Source organism: Antechinus flavipes, chromosome 3 (genome assembly GCF_016432865.1).
Source record: "Antechinus flavipes isolate AdamAnt ecotype Samford, QLD, Australia chromosome 3, AdamAnt_v2, whole genome shotgun sequence".
NCBI classification, from domain to species: domain Eukaryota; kingdom Metazoa; phylum Chordata; class Mammalia; order Dasyuromorphia; family Dasyuridae; genus Antechinus; species Antechinus flavipes.
In genome coordinates, this window is record NC_067400.1 from 444176379 (window position 1) to 444198810 (window position 22432).

Sequence of the window (22432 nt, forward strand, 5' to 3'; positions counted from 1 at the left end):
ACTCCTAGCTGACCACTTAAAATATCTGCTGGACAGGGGCTGCACAATCTCAGTATTCCACCAGGGTCACAGCTCCATCATCAAAAACCTCCTAGCAACCCTTGGGGCCATCGAGTGGGGCAAGTTCTAGTGGCAAGCTGGTCTTTGCTTCTACTGCAGGCATGATGGGGCAGACAGGGATGCCCAGAATCGGAGAAGGGCCAGAACCATCCCTGGATATCCTCCCAGAACTGACCAATCCTGATAAGCTGCTGTCCTATCTGATCTTCCTACCAATAGTAATGATGACTTTCTGTCCCTCTTCAATAACAGCTGACCCATGATTTCATTTGGATCCCAGCTCAGACTGAGATCTACTCATTGGTCTCAGAACTGCCATGTTCACTCATCATTGTCTCACAGTCCTTACATACTCACCCCTATTCTCCCTTATTCAGAAGCAGGGAAACTAAGGAGTTTCAGCTAATTGTATATCATTTTCATCCAACCAAAACCACTTCTGTAGATGGTCAGATTTAGTAACCACACACATTGTGGCTGACCACTTCAGTTCATTCTTCTTCTTAACTGTTCTGGTGGTTATTTCTGTGGAAGCCCCTTTCCCTCAGCTCTCTGTTAGCACCAAAACTGAGGCTCCTTTTTCTTGGGCCTGATGTATTCTTTATATTTTCCTACTGCACAGGCCATCCACAGTATTCTTACAGGAGTCTTTCCCAACCCTACCCTGACTGGTACCAGCCCTCTATCTGACTCTGGCTTTGACCCTTCTGTTTTATCTTCTTCATGAATGTGGTAGAGTTGGAGGAGAAGTTGAGCATGGTTTGTGGTGTTCTGGGCCTATGGACTCTGGGAGGGTCCTGGGTTTTTTCTTCCTAGCTCATTGATGAAGTCCTACTAATTCATTATTAGTAGTCATTACATATGTAGACCTAAAAAGTCACAGAAAGCCTTGCTACCCTTAATTGGGTACCAAAGAGTTGTCTTGTAAACTGGCTCTTTCCTTGTCTATCTGTGGCACCCATGTTCTTTTTCCCTATTCCAAGCCAAATACAAGAGGCTGTGTAGGTTAGGACTGAAGGAGAGGGATGTGCTTAATTACAAAGCATAAAATGTACTTATTGTAGAAACACTAAAATCAGGGTTGGGGGGAAAGGGGGAAAAAGCTATTTAAAGGGAAAAAATAAAAAATACAATGTGTTGGACAGCTCCATTTAAATGTCTTTACCTCAAACTTAATTATGTTCAAAACTGAATTCATCATCTTTCTTCCCTAAACTTGCCTTCCCTCCAACTTCCCTCTCTCATTTGAACTTTCTCTAGTCACCCAGCTTTGTAACTTTGGAATCATTCTTAGTGTTTTCTTGAACTTGGCAATTAGATCATTAGTGATCTTTTAAGGAATATTTTCAATAGAATGGTAGGGTTAAAAATCTTATCCAAAGAGATAAGCAAAAAGTATATATTAAAGAATTAGAGGGGGGCAGCTTGGTGGCACAGTGGATAGAGCACTGTCAGAGCCCTGAAGTCAGGAGAATCTAAGTTCAAATCTAGCCTCAGACACTTAACACATCCTAGCTATGTGACCCCGGGCAAGTCACTTAATCCTAATTGCCTCAGCAAAAAAATAAAATAAAATAAATAAATAAAGAATTAGAAGAGTCAAGATCAAAAGTCAACTTTTAGAAAATTACTTCTATCTAGATATACAATGAAGTAGCTAACTTTTTTTTTTCCTTTGATGCATTCTGTTCTCCTTTCACTATCCTCTTCCATGGGCTCTATACCTTAATGTTTTAGGGGAAAGACCTAATATATTGAGTAACATATAATAATATACTGCCTTAATAATCAATATTCAAATGTCTCTGTGATCTCACTATTATAGAAGTTCTCTCCAGAGAGGCTGATCACAGACTATTTATGCCTACTCAGTTCCCATAAGTTTACTTCCAGGCATCTACCCAATACTCTAGGAGCCCTTCTCACTTGCTCCTGGTATAAAGATTCAGTGGAGCAAACAGACCACCCAGCAACTGTCTCTTGCCCACATGATATTTGCCTTCTTTTTAAAAATCATCCATTTCTTTTATAAGATTCTTTATATATGACCCTTTCACAGAGTTCATTATTCATAGTATTAGGCAATGAAGCCTGCTGACACTTTTATTACCTTTGACGTAATAGTCAATATAAATATTTAAACATTCACCCAAAATTTTGTGATATTTCTTGAAAGACATACCAACTGGGATAAACTTCTTTATGTATACTTTCTTTTTTATTATTAGGCAAGCCGTAAAATAGGGAGATGTGATTACCAAAAGTATTTACATGGGAGAGATCCAACATTTAATGACCTCAAATTTCTACTGAAATGAATATCCATATTTTAAATATCAATATTCTTCTGGTGCATGGCTAGAAGTCATAGTTATAGTACATAATACTTATGTGCAATTAAAATTCTATTATTCTTCCAAATCCCTAAGAAGTGAATCTAATGGTGGATGTTTCAAATATGCATTTGGGAATAGACTGGCATTTTGGCAGCCCTCAAATGGCAGTTATCATATAGGAAGTGATCAGGATCTCCCATTATGTTTTTTTTTAGTGCAGAATACAGACATGGTTGAATTTGTAGCTTATGTTTCTAAGCATTTTTCAAGTGTGCAAGTATAGCTCCTATACACATAATGTCTTGCATAGGATCCAGTCTTAGTCAGCAACCATAGAACTTCTCCAGGAGGGAATGTGGAGATAGATAAAAATGAGAATTTTTCTTTCCTCGCTGTTCTTTTGTATGCATTGTAGTATGTTCAGGCTCAGACATGAAGAATCAGAGTAATTATGTTACCAAATGAATGTTGCCTTTGCTGAATTAATTATTATTTACTTCTTATCCAGCAGCTGCAGGAATGTAAAGACCCCCCCAGCTAACTGACTGTGAGGAATATGTAGTCAATTGAACCTTCTTGCATCATGACTAGTTTTGTTTTAATGGGTTATAATGATAGTCATAATTGTAGATCATGTGGAGTTAACTCTGAGATAAATGGCACTTTCTGAAATGCTATTATAGTTACATTACTATGCTACAAAATTGCTTTTTTATGAGTGCAAAAAGTACCATATGAATGAATATGAATCAGGGGATAGAAATGAACATATTATAAGGTAGATATAATATGTCTACTGAACCATGTCTTAGTTTTACATACTGTAGAGCTAATTTGGATATAGCAATTCCATTGTCTTATTTGAATGAATTCTGAGAAACACATTGAAGAATTTAAAATAGATTTATTAAGAGATATATTTCTGTAACATAGTTATAGAAGTTCAGTTATTATGAATATGACACTGCTGGTATATCATCAGAACATTCATTTAGTGTTTGTTTTCTCATCGTGGTAATTAGTTCTCACTGAGCCATTTGCATCACTGTCCGTTTTGGCTTATGACCATTGGCATATATTTGCTAGACTACTGATTAGGGTCAAGGGTACAATATGTTGTCTATCTGAAACAGTTTTCTCTTTTATGAAGCTAAAAATCCTAGGATTTTTAGTAGGAAAAAAGAAACCTAGGACCTATCTCATTAGGATATGGCTCATTACTAAGATAACTAACTTAAGTTATTGGTAAGATGAAGGTGGACACTATATGCACACTATATGTATACATAAAAATTCAGGTGACCATGCTGGAGAGTATGGATCAATGTAAATGGAAGTTTTGAACTTGAAGTTCTTAAGAATTCTTATAAATTAGAAATATAAGTTTGTTGTTCTTTACTCAGGCATCCGTAAGTGGGACAATTCAATCTCAAAATTTCTTCTATCCTACTATGGGAAAATTGTAATATAATTATAACTTTCTATTGAGCTCTATCATATTTGGCATTCAGTCCTGAAGAGGACATGAGAGGTTTGGGAGGAAAGGATATTAAACCTGAATCCAAAAAGAGAAAATACAAAGAAGAAAAATTCTAAAACTAGGAATTAATGCCATTCTGAATTAAGAGGAAAGATTATAGCAGTGGGAATCAGCATGTTATAGCAAAGGGTATTTGAAAAAAGCATAGAACAAGGACAAAAGCTTAAATGTTAGACCGAAGAGGGATCTTACAGTGAAGTTTAGGATTTTATTAATGATAGATAATTTGCTTTCTCAGCTTTCAGTTGGCTGTAGAATCTTGGCCTGTAGTTCACTACAGACAAAATACTTTTAACTATGTTGATGGTAGGAAAATGAAAACAAGCTCCCATGTATACCAGATCTTGACTGTAAACCTGACCCTGAACCAATATTTCTATTTTGCATCATTAATGACCTAAGACAGTTTCTGGCTTTAATTTTAATTTTTCTTTGTTGAACTTTTTTTACACTGAGATTTTCTCACTCTTAAGCCTTCTTTACTAATCTCCAGGAGCTTTATTGAGATTAATTTTCCACAGAGCTTGAGGTAATATCATATGAATACTATAGGAACCATTGTAACATGAGAAAATATTGAGTAATAAGTTTAATCAGTCAAATAGATTGTTATTTTTATTATATTAATTTAGTTTATATGAAAATACAGATTATTACAAATTTATTAAGAAAGCAAGATCTGATTTCATCCACAGTTGGTTAATTATTTGTTTCAGCCTTGACTTTACAATTCTCCAAAATGCTTTTAAAGAAAGTTTTATATATATATACATATATACATATAATGTTGTAGCATAAAATCAAATAAAAATAAGACTTTAGCAATCTAAATTATAATTTTTAAAGAATATTATGATATTTCAATGGCTCTGTGATTTCACTGATGTGATAATTTCTTTCTATCACATCATTATAATATATCAGAAAAAATATGTGTTTTAAAAAAATATGGTCCTTTGTGTCAGAAAGAAGCTTAGGATCATTAAATGTAATACACACTTACTTTTCCTCAAAGCAAGCCAGAATTCCTTTTTTTCTGTTCACTTCTCAGCCAAGTTCATTTTCCATCTCCTGTATATATCTAAAATATACATGATAACAGATCATACAATTGTATATCATAGTCTGAATAATAGACATTCTTCATCTCATCAATTTGTCCCATGGATAGAGTTAAGCTAAACTCGTTGTGAGTGTTTATGGGCCTAATTTAGGTGGTCTTAGGTGTTCTAAAATTTGATGCAGTCAGAGCATTTGGAGTAGTTCATTCTATATAAAGTATTCTTCCATTTGGATTCTTTGCTAGACATTTTCCATAAAATTAGAGACCAAATTTAGAAAGCATATATCTGCTGGTTTTATTCTTCATTTGGAATTAATAATCAATCAGAGGGTGATTGAATAGTTATTCTTGTTGTTTCACATTTCAATGAAATTTGGAACATTTTAATTGTATACCTTAAAGAATCTTAAAGATAGCATTTTACTATTGAATCAAAAAATTTTAAATAGATAACAAGTAATAAAGAAAATTGGATTTTGTATCCTCTGAACTTTTTAGTCAATTATCTGCTTGAAAAGATGTAGTCAGCTGAAAAGATGTGGAATGTGTTTGTTAATGCCACACTATTCCTTTCTCATGTCTTCATCAAGGATTTTCTTGAAGAACACATAGATCATTCCCATAGGATTTTGCAGTTATGGAAAAACAGACTTATGGATCAATATTTATTGACATTTTCTTGGTCATCTTTTTTTCTCTCAGCAGTACTTTTTTTTTTTTTCTGAAGCATTTGGAGTTAACTGACTTGCCCAGGGTCACATAACTAGGAAGTGTTAAGACACTTAAGTGTCTGAGGTCACATTTAAATTTAGGTCCTGCTGACTTCAGGGCTGGTGCTCTATCCACTGCCTCACCTAGCTGCCCCTGTATTTTATTTTTCCAAATATGTGTAAAAGTAGTTTTCAACATTCATTTTGGTAAAATTTTGTGTTCCAATTTTTTCTCTCTCCCTTACTTTCCCTTCCTCAAGACAGCAAGCAATCTGATATGGGTTAAACATGTACAATTCTAAACATATTTCCATATTTGTCATGTTGTGCAAGAAAAATGAGACCAAAAGGAGAGGAAAAACACAAGAAAGAAAAATCAAAGAAACAAAAATGTTTTAAAATACTATGTTTCGATCCACAGTTAATCTCTATGGTTCTATCTCTTTTTTTTAAATTTTATTTTATTTAATAATAACTTTGTATTGACAGAATCCATGCCAGGGTAATTTTTTACAACATTATGCCTTGCACTCACTTATGTTTCGTTTTTTCCCCTCCCTCCCTCCACCCCCCCCAAGATGGCAAGCAGTCCTATATATGTTAAATATGTTGCAGTATATCCTAGATATAATACATATTTGCAGAACCAAACAGTTCTTCTGTTGCACAGGGAGAATTGGATTCAGAAGGTAAAAATAACTCGGAAAGAAAATCAAAAATGCAAATAGTTCACATTTGTTTCCCAGTGTTCCTTCTTTGGGTGTAGCTGTTTCTGTCCATCATTTATTCATTGAAACTCAGTTAGGTCTCTTTGTCATAGAAATCCACTTCCATCAGAATACATCCTCATACAATATCGTTGTTGAAGTGTATAATGATCTCCTGGTTCTGCTCATCTCATTTAGCATCAGTCCATGTAGGTCTCTCCAAGCCTCTCTGTATTCATCCTGTTGGTCATTTCTTACAGAACAATAATATTCCATAACATTCATATACCACAATTTACCCAGCCATTCTCCAATTGATGGGCATCCATTCATTTTCCAGTTTCTAGCCACTACAAACAGGGCTGCTACAAACATTTTGGCACATACAGGTCCCTTTCCTTTTTTTAGTATCTTTTTGGGGTATAAGCCCAATAGAAACACTGCTGGATCAAAGGGTATGCACAGTTTGATAACTTTTTGGGCATAATTCCAGCTTGCTCTCCAGAATGGTTGGATTTGTTCACAACTCCACCAACAATGCATTAGTGTCCCAGTTTTCCCGCGTCCCCTCCAACATTCATCATTATTTTTTTCCTGTCATCTTAGCCAATCTGACAGGTGTGTAGTGATATCTCGGTTCTATCTCTTCTTGTGGGTGGCATTTTACATCCCCAGACTATTGGAATTGTCATGTATTACTGCATTGCTGATAAGAGCTAAGTCTGTCATAGTTTATCATCATGTAATCTTACTGTTATTATATACAATGTTCTCCTTGTTTTGTTCACTTTACTCAGCATCGGTTCACGTAAGTCTTTGCAGGCTTTTTTTTGAAATAAGCCTGCTCATTTCTTCTAGAACAAAAATATTCCATTACATTTATAAACTATAATTTATTCAACCATTCCCCAATTGATGGGCATGCACTAAATTTCTAGTTCCTTGCCACTACAAGAAGGGCTGCTACAAACATTTTTGCATATATGGGTCCTTTCCCCTTTGTTATGATCTTTTTGGGATGCAGACCCCATAGTGACCCTGATGGATCAAAGATATGCACAGTTTCATAGCTCTTTGGGCATAATTTGGTAACCTTTTCTCTGTTGGGTTTGGGGGGAAATAAAAGGGGGTGCCACTATATTATATCAATTGATTTATAACAATTAAGCTTGCTTAGGAAATAGAGATCATCTGTTCTGGTCTGTTCTTTTATCCATTCCAGAATTTTCAATGTCATTAGCTTATTTAAATAGACCAAATTGAAATTCTTGCAATTATATGCATGTTTTCCAAGTTTATTCAATCTTTTAATTTAATATTATTTTTACTTTAACAACTCAACAGTCTGAACATACAGAGATGATTTAAAAATAACTTTTACAATAGATTGTCAGTTGTTTCCTATTTGTTGAAGTGATGAAGAGTCATATCTGAAATGAAAGCTCTTGTCAATGTGGCCAATTAATTACAAATCAGAAAGCAAAAAGTCTTCTATCACCAAATAGCTGTTAATATCTTTAAACACAGCTCTATTATTGATGCTTTTCTGACTCTTTGTTGATTTGTCAATCTTCTGTTTCCAAGCTCTTTTTTTCAGCCATACGTTCAGCTTTTAACTCTGAACTCATTTTCTTTCAGTAGTTTAAATGATAACCTCTGGGCACTTGATAATTTATCTTTCACTTAAACAATAAATACCTATTTCATTTGTGTTGAAAAAAATCAATACAATTTAATCATACCTCAGTCTCCAAATAGTTATACAGCTATAAATTCACAAGATGTTCCTCCATTTCATTTTGTGTCTTTGAAATTCTTTCTTCATACTCATATTTTCAAATTTTTAATAAATAAAATCTCTTTAAAACTCTTCACTAGTCTATTCACCTTCTACCTTTTATAGGGTTATCATTATAGGTATTACAGAGTTCATTTTCAGTCCAAAATTGGTCAAATTCCATCTGAAAACTTTCTTTATATATGAACAATTTTTAATTAAACCAAACTTCTTTTCCTATTCCATTTTTGTTATTGTTGTTGAGTGTTTCCAGTTGTGTCCCACTCTTTCTGACCCCATTTAGGGTTTTCTTGACTTAAGATAGTGGAGTGATTTACCATTTCCTTCTCCAGCTCATTTTACAGATGAGGCATCAAAATGATCATCTATGACAGAGGTAATGTCTTAGATCATGCACCAGCTGATATAACTCTTTACACTAAAATATTTTTGTATCCTTCTCAGCACTATACCTCTCCATGTGAAAAGGTCCTTAAAATAACAATACAGAAATATAATAGGGATTTTGCCGAAATTAATTACATTTTCATTAAAATAAGATAAAAGAATTGAAGTGAAATACATAGCTATTAAGAGTGAGACAAATTTAAAAGTCATAGAATGTCAGTACTAAAAGACAATTTAACATTTATCTAGTCCAGCTTTTAAAAGTGAGACAAATTTAAAAGAGTCCAAATGCTATTCAAGATCTGACCAGGTGTATGTCCCAAATGATGGGCAAGAGGATACAGGTAAGAAGTATCAAGAGTAGAGCAAAAAAGAAGCATTTGTTTACCAACTCCAAGCAATGTGTTTTTTTGTTTGGAAGTCAGTCAATAGAATATTAGAAGAAAAAAAACACAGGTACAAATTGCCAGCAAAAGAGAGCACCGGGAATATCAGGGAACAGAAAATTAAATAGGAATGGGATAAATTCTGGAAAGCAGACAAAGTAGAGTTATGCTTTGACTAACCAAGGACTGATGGGAGTAGTGATCTACTTTTCAAACATGCTTTGATGCAGGGTCAGTAAGGGAAGGGAAGAAAGAAAAAGTACTGATATTTATAGGTGAGGAAACTCAGTCTTATGGTCAAAGCAGGAATAATATAATAAATAGTTATGTGAATTTTAAGTAATTTCTCTGTTGTGAAATAATTCTTTTTTTTTTACAAGGAGAACTCAAAATATTTTTTGTATATTTTAATTCTCTTCAATACAACTTTCAATTTTATATATATATACATATATCACATGTTTAAGATGTAGAGTAATAATGCAGTTCTTTTCAATGAATACCTGATATCCTTATGATTTGGGCCCCAAGTATAAAGGACCAGATATTTTAAGTGTGTGACTTGACCTAAATTACATTTAAGGACTTAGATCCTATTCACTAACAAAATTCCAGGGACTTTTTTTTTTTTTTGTACTCATGAAGCTTCTGATCTGAGGAATGAGAAGAATTAGAAAGTCTATATTAAAATGAATGTTGAACCAAAAGGGATGGTGCAGATTCTAAAAGTCAGAAAAACAATAGCTCCCATGTCAACTTAAAATTCAAACAGCATCTTGACAGCATATTATGAGTGAATGAAAGTTTTAATCTCTTTGCTTTATTCAGCAAAGTATGTGACAACAGATTATGGGAACTCAAACTTTAACTTTTCTCCCCAAATTTTGTACTCAATAAGCATATTTTTGTCCTTCTCCCTCCCCTGATACACCATGATAATTGCTATCCTTTTAATATTTTGTTATGCATAACCCTTCAGAAATTGAGTTTTAGGTAAACTTAACATTCAGCATTTTCCAAAATAAATTTAATATCTGTATGTAAAAAGGCATATAAATACCAATTATACAAAGTTATTCCAATAAATTTAAAAAGGTCTTTACAAAGGGATAATGATGAATAATAAGCTAATTGATATCTCTAGGAATCTTGACTGACAAAGCAATTATACTGAGGAAAGAAGCAAGGATCATGTAGCTTCTCAAAGGTATTGAATAATTGGACTGAAGAGAAACTAGAACTACTATTTTATCAATTGATATTCTAAGGAACTCTTGAAAAAAAGTTTTTCTTAGTATTGTTTATTAGTTATTAGATCTGATTTTAAATAATAAAAATGTTTTGAACATCTGTCCCAATGAAGTGTTTTTTTCATTTAGAGGAAATATGAAACTGCTCTAAGGGTCTATTTGATCTAGTGTATATTTCAAGAAACTAGGCTTTTAGCATCTTATAATAGTCCATATAAATATAGCTACTGTACCACACTTTGACATTTTGAAGGTTCATAAAGGTGAAATTAAGTTGACTTTCTTTAATCAATGAATTATCTGATGTTTTTAGAGCCAGCGCATGAGGCACAGCAACCACTCTACTGAGAACTCTCCAATTGAAAGACGAAGTCTGATGGCCTCTGATGAAAATTATCACAATGAAAGGGCCCGGAAGAGTAGGAACCGCTTGTCTTCCAGTTCCCAACACAGCCGAGATCATTACCCTCTTGTGGAAGAAGAGTACTCTGACTCATATCAGGACACTTATAAACCCCATAGGAATCGAGGATCACCTGGGGGATATAGCCATGATTCTCGACATAGGCTTTGAGTTTGAGAACACGTGGGGGGTGGGGGGAGAATAGTATTCATCAGTTGACAATTTGCCATAACATAACTAGGACAAACTAATCATCTTAACTTGGCAGGTCAAGCACAGTTTTTGCTGTGTTTATCAGCTGCTGTCATTTGATGGTAGATAAAGGGCAAAAAAAAAAAAAAAAAAAGTACATCAAGCCCTAATGTTAGAGGGAAATTAGATGCCCAATCATATAGTTGTTGTTTTTTTTTTCTTTTGTTCTTTTTTTTTAATGTAACATAAAACTACCTTTTTTTTTTAATGTAACATTATAACTATCTTTTTCTTCATTAGGTGTTAGACACATCAGTTTGTAATTTAGGGTACTTATCAAGGCACATATAAAATAATTTCCTGTGCTGGAAATTCCAAATGACCAGTTCCAGTTGGAACCAATTTATAAACCAATTCCTGTTGGAATTTGGGAGAATCGACTAGAAAGTCTACTTGAGCATGTTGCAATCAATTGAAAATTTAAAAAAAAAAAAAAACAACTAATAAATAACAAAACCACAATGTTCAATACAAGCCAAAAAATAGCTACAGTATTTGTTTGCTGGGAGCTAAATTTACACTTAAGGTTGAAATACATAAACATTTTATTATGTGTTAACATTTCTTGAATGGCATTTTCAGATTTAACCAAATATAAAATGTTGATAGTGCCAAAAATCTCATATTAATACAGCAGTTACACAGTATTTAATTTTTTGTTTTGTTTTGTTTTCCTGGCATGGCTGTTGCCATCAAAGTATTTTTCTTTATGTTTAGTCACTACCTTAATTCTATAGAAGTTGTCAATGAAAACTGGTATTTTTACAGCAGTGGGAAAGAGAATGGCATTAACAAAACAAAGTATTACTGGTATTGTGAAATATAAGATGGAGTGTTGTCCTCCCTTTGATCAATCTGAGCACAAATACACATGCCCAGGAATATAATGTGAGCTAGGAAAAAATGTGACATTCTCTCATTTGCACTTTCTTCTAGGTGGGAATTGATCCATTCCAGTAATCACAAACATAAATTCAGTACTTACCTGCCAGCACAATTGAGTACCTTTCCACTGCATCATCTAGTCTGTCTTTGAATGTCTGATTGTCCCAGCCCTATATAGATATTTCTTCATAACCACATTCAGAAGGATTTTTTAAAGTAGTCACTTTCAATTTTGATATTGAAAGCAGTGTTTATACAAAATGATGCTAGTAATAATTTTTTGAAATGAATGATCAGATCAAAGAGCTTGCAATAAAAAAATAAACAGAATCAGAAATACCTGCTCACTAAAATGATAATGCTGACATTTTTAATGCACAGAATTATATTATGAAGAATTTGGAAATGATGCTGCCTTATTTCTAAAGAGCACTCCTTTTCACCTACTGAGACTTCACAATTTTTCCAGTGGATAGACATTTATGTAATTGAAGACCTTGTGTCTTACATTATCAAAGAAGCCTTAGATCCAGTATGATCCAAGAAATTATTGGAACCAACCATTTTATACAACACACCAATGTCTATAAAACAAAGAATTATTTCTAAAAGTCCAAAATGCATGTATTTTCTAAAAGCCTGACAGGACCAGGCGTAAAAAAATCCTTTTATACTGGTTCATGTCATGAAACCTATTTTTGAAAAATGACAATTATTGATTTTATATTATCTTATTTTCTTCCCCAAGCATCTTAATATTTAAGCTCTCAAGGCCCATATCAATTAAATAATTTTCCTGACCAAGATAAAATCTTATATTTTCTGGATCACTTACAAAGATTTTGACTTCCTTTACAGCTCTCCTTTCTGTGTTCTTCCCCATCTTCCTTTCTCCTCTTGTTCACTGTGCACATTTCATAATGATCATGGTTAGCTTATAATAAATAAGGATAACTATTAATCATTTAATTCAGTTAGGTCAGTTGATACAACTCAAAAATGGTGTTCAGTAAAAAAAATTAACAAATGCAGCACTGACTTTTAGGGTTGTTTTGCCATCTCTAGAGAATATCCAGATGATTAGGACCATCAGTAAAGATACTCAAAAGAGCTGCATCCATTATTGAACAAAGAATAATGTGACATGTTTTTCACTTTAATTCAAAGAATAGAAGAATATTGTCCAATAATTTAAAATATTTATCACATGTACAGCACTCATATTTGCATGAGAAAGAAAACACTAGACAAAACATTTTTCTATAAGCTTTACCAGTTTTGTTGTGTGCATTAAAATATTACTTGCAAAAAGTACACTGAGATGTAAACTCTAGACTAGACAGCTGTTCAGCTTTATTATGTAGTAAAATTAGCTATCTGATCATTTAGCTGCTTGAAGATATGTACATTTTATGGCAGGTAGCTACAACAGCATTTACATATATTTTTAGACAAACAAGATGACTATATTATTTCCAATTTTTTAAAAGTACTTTATTTTCAAAACCTCTTAAGTCTTTTAAGTCTTCCATGTCATGCTAATAAAGAGGTCCATTCAATCATTATATGTGCACAAAATCAATCATTGTGTCAAATACTTTTGCTTTCCATTCTTAACCTGAAGTGAACAATTTTGGAAAGGATATCATGTATAACATTGAATAATCCTGTTTAAATACTTTCTTTAATTTGCCATATCTGTCCCCCTCTGCTTTGTGTATATGAAGCATTTAATCTCCAAATGAACAACAGGCCAGTTTTCAAACTTCAGTGATTTTGTGTAAAAATGGCATTAAACTGACCTTAGACAATGAAATGAATCATTTCTGGAAAATATTATCATGCACTTAAAAAAAAAAAAAAACAACCAAAGTGCAGACACCTTGTTATTGCTTAATTTAAAGATTTTATTTTAAAAAGTTAACATTTCAATAAGCAGGAAAAATAATAAGCACTACAATGTCTGGGGGCCATTTTTAACCCATTGTTTAGAGTTATAATATATATTAGAACTTCTACAATGTCAGCCAGCTGTCTTGTGATATATATTATGCAATGGTTTAATGTGACATTGTGGAGTTAAATGTAGTCCTGACTGAATAGAAATAATGCCAATTTGCCAATTCTAATGTTTGACTTTTAATGGTTATAATATGACTATAAAATAAGAGTAAGCAGTTAACTGTTTAACTCCAATGCATAAAAGCAGCACCTAGACATATTTATAAGGGATTAATGGTTATTTGTTATCTTTATAAATTTTTATTGGGAAAATACTGATTGATAATAATTTAGATTCATAGACCATGCTAATATGACAATCTTAATTACATGAGCAAGTTAAGATATTGCACTTAGACCACAGGGAGACTTTTTTTTAAAATGTATGACAAATTCCCGAGATAATTATTTATTCTTTTCTAATAGGTTTGTTTTGTTTTTGCTTTGTTCTTTGTGCAAAATATATTTTTTGGAATCTATTAACCTCTTCTTACCTGCATACTTGAATTTTGTTGTTGTTGTTGCTGTTGGAGAATTCATAATTCAGGAATAGGAAGGGAGGGGCAAGGGGTGCAAGAGGGAGAAGGAAAGTTATACCAAAAGTAGGTTTCCAACTTAAAACCTTAAAAGTGAACATATCATGAAAATTCAATTGAAATCCAGGGTGTATCAATCAAGAGTACTTCTAGGCAACCTTAAGCTGCATGCTAATAGCATATTCTCTTGGTTATACAATTTTATTTTGATGTCTGCTGAAACTTACAAACAAAAATGTGTAGCCACTAGAATAATTTGATCTATATATTGCTATTTATACTACCTCTTCTCTACAGAAGACAGCCTCTCTTTAAGATAAAAAAATCTACCGATAAGTAGTTGAGATCTTTATTATTGCTAACCTTGCTACAAAGTTAAATGCATTTTATATGCTTAGTTCTACTGTTTTCCTCTAAATCTTAAAGCTCCGTTCCAAATTAGCTTGTTTCATATTTCTTTCCTTCCTCCCTAAGGTACCTTGCATTCAGTAAAAGGTTACCTTTAGATTCCAGATCATCTTGATAAGCTAGTCCTCATAGGAAGGGAAGGGATGAACATTGATTAGGTAGCTTACTTTTGTGTAATTGCTGGACTGCTCCCCTGCAAAAGAAAAGCATTTGTAGGTCCAAAGTATTTTTCATATTCTAAATCTTTATGTTCTGCTTGATTGCAATTTCAGAGCTTTCTGGACTTTTTACTGCTCTTGTTAACATTTAGAGCATACATTAACCATTTACTGTGTAAGGCTTTATATAATCTTGGGGTGCCCATTTTATCAAAACACACTACACATATACAGAAACTTTCCAGAATAAATTAAATGTTTCTTAGCCTTTTTTAAATTAGCTTTTGAGTTTCATGACCATGTTGCATATAGTTCTTTTTTGGTTCCTTGAATCATCTTAGGACTCACCTATGAATGATTTATAAATGAAAACTCATGTGTGATTAAAATTTGTTTATTTCTGTTTTTTATGTTTTATAAGTAGTATGAAAACTTTAAAATGTTATTATTATTGCTATTGTTAGTAATCCAGATATTTCACTCAGGCTGTATTTACATACACAGGCCAATGTGATTCTTTTGACTAACTTAAGCAACCAAAAGAGTTGACAAGTCAATATAACAATTGCCAAATGATAATTTAGAATTTTGTTTTTTAATGACCTGAGTTCAGTCAAAACAGTAAAATTGGTTTCTACACACTGACAAAACCATCTCATCTTTAAAATATGTAATTATTTTAGAAAATTTCCTTCTTTAATTGGAATATTTTTTCTCAAAAAAAATATGTCTTACTGCAGCTTTCTAGTTAGTTTCTTTTTGTTGCTTATTTTACCACAAATACTTTTTTTAAAAAGGACATTTTGGTAGTAGAATAGAAAATATATTGTCAGATGAACTTGTACAAAGGGCTGTATACTCTATTTACAATGAAAATCAGTTAAATAAGATTGAATCACAATAGATTTTTCTCTGATTTGGGAGACATTTACATATATGAAACTTTCCCGTTGCATCTGTTGACCTACATGGAATGGGAAAATATAATAGAAAACTTTTAAAAATGCATTTACTATGATTAAGGATACATTTGGTAGCTCCTTTCTCAAAACTTAGAAAGGGTTAAAGTGAAATTGGTCAGAGAAACAAGAAGTTGGTCTCTAGCTTTACAATACTTTGGAAGTGGTCTTGGTCTACTTCAAGCACTTAAAATTTTCAACTAATGGCTACTAAATATACTTGTTTAGGGCCTAGTCCTGATATTTACATGCCATTTACACACAAAACTCTTACTGAAATCAGTCTGAGTTCTGTCTGAATAAGGGATGTATTAGAGATGCAGGATCATTAATGCTATATCGTTGCATACTATTTTTCATATGCCTTACAAATATTTTCTGGGACATTATTAAAAGAAAATCATTTTATTGCCAAAATAAACCTTTGTTGTTACTTCTAATCTGTATTAGCACTAGAAAATCAAGTTATGTAGCAAATACTATATTGTACAGTACAAAATTATAAAATATATATTTTGCCAATAATATGAAAATAGAGCAAGGAGAAAGAAGCACATTTGTTATAGCACAAATTTACAACAAAATCCATTGTTACATTTGGCAATCGTATTTTTGAAAAAGTATATAGATTTAGTTCTAAAGTTTCATTGAATTTACTTCATTTGCCATCGTTTGCTGCCTGATACTTTTCCAGCAATTAATTTCATAGCCTTGCAATCTGTGGATGTAAATGATTTTATTCTTTGAAATCGTATTCCCTTCTATGGAAACATTATAATTTATTTTGTGATAAGACAGCATATAATATTCACCATTCTTATTTCTTTTCCATTAATAATAAGTTATAAATGCAGGTGAGCTCTTATTTAGTGCTCATGTGTATTTTTGGTATGCTTAAGTAATTTAACATTTTCCTAGCCCAAGGTCTGAATGATCAATAATAAATCTGTCCCAACAATGTACTAGTATTTAGGATATTCTTTAATTTGTCTTGCCTCTCAGTGCAGCTTTATTTGGAAAAACACAAATAAAACCTCATTAGCTATTTTGAAGAGAAAAGATAAAAACTTAAATAAATACTCAAAGATATCACCTTAAAATAATAAAATTATATAAAAACTATTCCCCCAACTATAGGCCTTGGACTATTGATCTCCCAGGCTATTGCCACATTTCCTCTTACGGGGTTAAAAATTAAATATATATATTGCCTTTACTAAACCAAAAGAGTTATAAATATTTCTTTTCTTATTTTATTTTTAGACTAATTTATCTCCTCCTATTTTTACTTCTATAGATATGTGTAGCATTCTACAAGGCATGCTGGGTAAAATATACTATGCAAATGTGTACAGTGTCGCATGTTTTGCTTTCCCTCTGCTTTAGTGGCTTTAAAGGAAAAAAAAGTGTTGTTATTTTTGTGAACAGAAACATTTATCAAAGAAAATGCAGACTGCATGCTTACAGTATTCTAATTTCTATCGATTTGTTTTATGGAATTTAGATGTGTACAAATCAACTGCATTAAAAAAAAACAAACCTTTCTTTTCTACAATAAATGAAAAAGAAAACATCCAAATTAGTGTTTTACTTTGATTTTTTGTACAATTGTTCACTGATAATTATTAGAGACTATAATGAAGCATTAGTAGAATTGTGGAAGAAAAAAGTCCACTAAAAATTCTGAAAATAAATTGGAGCCTAAAAATTCAAATTAGGAAAAATATATTAAGTCATTGGCATAAAAAGCCAAATTAGTCAATTGAAAAATGAAGAATTATTATTAAACTTGTTTTGCACAACAGGATTTACAAAGTACTTAGCACATTTCCTGGTATGTATTATTTAAATAAAAGAATTGTTGAAAGAGAACTTCTAAAATATCTAGCCTAACACAATATGTGTTTAATAAAGATGCTTTAAGTTGATGTGACCAACCTTTATTGAATTAAATTTTTGCTGACATTTTTTTAGCAAAATTGTAATAACAGTTGTTCTAGTGTTGAATGAAGTTTGGGGCAAAGGTTTTGAACAACATCAGTTATTATGGTCTTTTGTACACATAAATGAAGCATTTGAGAAAGATTTCTTATTATCAAAGATTGGGGCAGCTAGGTGGTAAAGTGGATAGAGCACCAGCCCTGAAATCAGGAGGACCTGAGTTCGAATCTCAGACACTTCATACTTCCTAGCTGTGTGACCCTGGGCAAGTCACTTAATCCTAATAACCTCAACAAATGTATATATTGTCAAAGATTATGGGGAAAGGTATTGAATCCTTTGGAAAATATCCTCTTGTGTATTTTAAGTATTAAATTATTTCCTAAACTGTGCTTTATAGGGCAAGGAGAATATGAGAAAGAGGTGAGAAAAAAACATTATATACATATATAATATAGTATAGCATATTATACATAGGACAATAGATACTGAATAAATACTTACTAAACTTAATTGAATTGCAGAATCTCAGAGCTTAAGGGAACCTCAAAGGCAAATTGATCAGTGTATACTGAATAGGAATCCTCTGTCAAGTGATCATGAAAGCCATGTTTGATGATAGGAAATATCATTTGACCTAAGTACCTAATTCTAGCCTTAGAGAACATATTTTTTAGGTTTTTCTCTACCTCAACAAAGCCAAAAATCTGTCTCCCTAGCTTCACACTTCTGGAACCAAGCAATATAATGACATAACCCATTCTATACTACGAAACAACTATCACATCACCCAACCCCAACCTCTAGTCTTCTCTTCCAGCCTTTCTGTCAACCATTTCTTGTATGATATGTCTTCTAGTTCCTTAACAATTCTGACTGCCCTCTTCTGGACACACTCCATTCTGTTAATGTTCTTCCCCCAAACTAAATTAAATTATATTCTAGAATATGGCATGTATCTCTAAAGAGCTTATAGATTTCTTCTGGATAAGAAAAATACATAAAAAAGAAGATGACAGAATATAAATTGAAGGGCTAAAATTCCAAAAAAAATTATGAGCCACATGAGACATAGAAAACTCTTAATAAATGCTTCTTGACTGACACTGCTAAAGAAGCTTCTGATGTTCTTGGAACATCTCTCTTTATATCAAGGTCATGTATCCATCTTGACTTTATCTAGGTAAATAGCATAAGATATTGGTCTATGCTCAGTTTCTGCCATATTGCTTTCCAGTTTTCCCAATAATTTTAATCAAATAATGAATTATTTTCCCAAAATCCTCTGTTACTATAAATTGTATGTCTTTTCTGTTCAACTGATAAACCTATTTCTTAGCCAGGACCAGATAGTTATAATTATAACTATAATTATAATTATAATTGAAGATCTGGTACTGCTAAACTTCATTCCTTTACATATTTTTCATTAGTTACCTTAGCCTTGACTTTTTGTTCTTCCAAATGAATTTTATTATTATTTTCTCATATTCAGAAAAATAATTTTAGCAATATAATTGGGATGGCATTGAATAGATAAATTATTTTAGGTAAAAATGTCATTTTTATTACCTTGGCCCTATCTGCCCATGAATAATTAATATCTTTCCAGTTATTTGCATCTGATTTTATTTGTATAAGAAGTTTTTTTTTTAAATAATCTTGTTTATATAGTTCCTAGGTTTGTTTTGACAGGCCAAAGTATTTTATACTTTCTAGAGCTATTTTAAATGGATATTTTTTACTCTCTATTATTGCAGGATTTTTGTTTGTGACATATAGGAATACTAATGATTAATGTGGGATTTATTTTACTTTACTACTTTACTAAAATCATAAATTGTTTCAACTAACTTTTTAGTTGAGTCTTTGGGATTTTCCAAGTATATCATCATGTTGTCTGCAAAAAGAGATGGTTTTATTCATTTACTATTTTGATTTCTTCTGTTTCTTTTTCTTCTGCTTTTATCATTGCTAGGATTTCCAATACAATGTTGAATGATATTGGTGTCAGAGAAGGTTTCACACCTGACTTTAATGGGAAGGCAGCTATCAAAAAAATATAAGAATAAGCCAGGTTCCTTTGCTGCTAATTTTTCTGATATTACTCTATGTCATTTTCACCACTTACTACCTTGCTTTGGCCATCCTTTGATTTTCTCAGAGATTCTTGAATTATATTAATTAGATTTTGATCAGGAGAGGATTTATGACAAAGTTTTAAAATTTTTCTACACAGCTTGTACTGTTACTAAGTTCTTATTAAACTTAGCTGTCACATTATTACCAATATAGTAGGCTCTTAAATGCTTATTAATTGACTCTTCATTATATTATGGTTTTTATTTCCAATGTATCTGGTTGAAACAAAGTAAAATTCTAAGCTAAAATTGCTAAACATGAAAAATCTTTGTAGTAAATATATTGCATCATAAATATGCATATATGTGTATGCATGTGTATAGGTATATGTATATATGTATTATATATTTACATATATCAATATAATCCCTTCTTTTTTTTAAATGTAGCAATAAGGGATAAGTGACTTGCCCAGGATTATACAATTAGTTAAGTGTTTAATGTCAGAGGCCAAATTTGAATTCAGGTCCTCCTGACTCCAAGGCTGGTGCTCTATCCACTGTGCCATCTAGCTGCCCCTAAAATCTTTTCTTTTGAGTCACATACCCATCATGCTAATTCAACACTTTTGTCCTGGCTTATTGCAAGAACATTCTAATTGGTCTCCCTGTTCTAATCCTTTATCCACTTAGTTGGCTAAGTAATTTTTCTAAAGCACAGACCTGACCATGCTACTTTCCCCTCAAACTTTTTTTGGGTTATTGTTGTTCAGACATTTTTCAATCATATCCGATTCTTCATGAATTGTTTGCTGTTATCGCTAGGATCAAATATAAACTCCTCTGTTTTACATTTATCATAACCTGGCCCTACTTTTCCAGTCTTCTCACCTTACTTTCCTCTACACAATCTATAATATAGCTACCTTGCTTTACCTGTCTCTCCTCAGATATGATATTCCATTTTCAGTCTCCTTTCCTTTGCATTAGTTGTCCCTCTGTAATACTCTGGCTCATACCTTTGCCACCTTCTCTAGGCGGCCTTGCCTGGTCACCCAGTTACTGGTGACTTCCCCTCTGAGACTGCTTCTATTTACTCTGTTTTCATCTTGTAACAACCTAACATGTTGTCTCACCAATAGTTTATGAGCTCCCTGAAATCAGAAACTGGTTTTTTGTTTGTTTTGTTTCGTTTTTTGGATATCCAGCAATTGGCACAGTGCCTATCATATGGTAAGCTAATAAATTCTTACTGGAAACTGTCCTCCATGCACTCTAAAATCCAGTCTCATTGGCTTGTTGTAACTCATACAGAACACTCCATCTTTCATCTCCATAGATTTGTACTGTTGTCTTCCATTCTTGGAACACAATCCTTCCTCACCCCCACCTCTTAGAATCCCTAGCTTTTTTAAAGACTCAACTTAAATCTCAACTTCTGGAAGAGACATTTTCTAGACCTCAAAACTGCTAGGACCTTGCCTTCTGAAATTATTTTCCCTTTACTCTGTATATATCTTCTATGTAGTTAATTTCATAATTGTGTCTCCCATTAAAATGTGAACTCCATAAGGACAGCAATTTTTTTTGCCTTTCTTCATCTTCCCAGCACTTAGAACAAGACCTAGCATATAATAAACCTTACTAAATGTTGACTATTACAAAACCATTTTTACTCATTTACTCAGAAAGAATCATCTAAAACTGGCCTCTAAGCCAGATTCTATATCCCCCTTTCAGTAAAATACTTTAATCAGACATAAACTAATTGAATTGTGAACCCTGAACTAGAACAAAATGCACTAGTTCATTCTTCCTATGTTGCTGCATCCAAAATATCAACATCAAGTGAATAAATTTACTAAAGAGAAGGTCGATTAAAAAAATACCTTTTCTAAATAGTACATATAACCAAAGTCTCTTCAGTATTGATTCAAAGTTTTCTTATATGCCTTGCATATAATAAGTGTTTAATACATATTTGTTGAATTCAATGGACTGCTGTTAGGTTGTATTTCCTTTTTGCAAATTCTAGGTTCAAATTTTACTCTTAATTATCAGCCGTTCAGTTTTGGACAAGTTATTTACCTATCTAAATCTCAGTTTATCTATAAAATGAATATAATTTAAATCAATGATTTCTGTGACCCTTTGCAGTTCTAAATCCTATGGTTCTATACTTTAGAAGATATATCATTTCATCAATATGGGCACCACCAATATAAATCACAAATTTTCCATACATTATCATAATTTTTATCAACATATTCCCATAAATTCCTCATGAAGAATCTATCTAATGCATTGCAGATCTTTCTGTGATTCTTTCTATATATTTAGGGAGGAAGAGAGAGAGAGAACCAATGATCCACTTATCTATTTGTCTTGGCACTTATTTTCATTATATGACTTCACTACTGTCTTTACATATGTGTGTGTGTGTGTGTGTGTGTGTGTGTGTGTAGATACAAATATACATTCTGAATGTAAATTCCAAAAAAGCATTGCCACATACTCAGAAGTGCACAAAAAAGATTGCATATTAAACTGTGAAGCTCCATTTCACACTTT

At 32.4% G+C, this 22432-nt stretch overlaps 1 protein-coding gene across 4 annotated transcripts in view; it reads left to right on the forward strand.

Moving 5' to 3' along the window:
• CACNB4 (calcium voltage-gated channel auxiliary subunit beta 4) overlaps positions 1–17418 on the forward strand; it is a 339488-nt gene extending 322070 nt beyond the window's left edge. For all 4 annotated transcript variants that reach the window (XM_051986404.1, XM_051986401.1, XM_051986402.1 and 1 more), the window contains one exon: positions 10551–17418. In XM_051986404.1, the coding sequence (XP_051842364.1) occupies positions 10551–10811 (261 nt within the window). In that variant the 3' untranslated portion in view covers positions 10812–17418. The remainder of the gene's footprint in view (positions 1–10550) is intronic.
• Positions 17419–22432: the final 5014 nt, after the last annotated feature.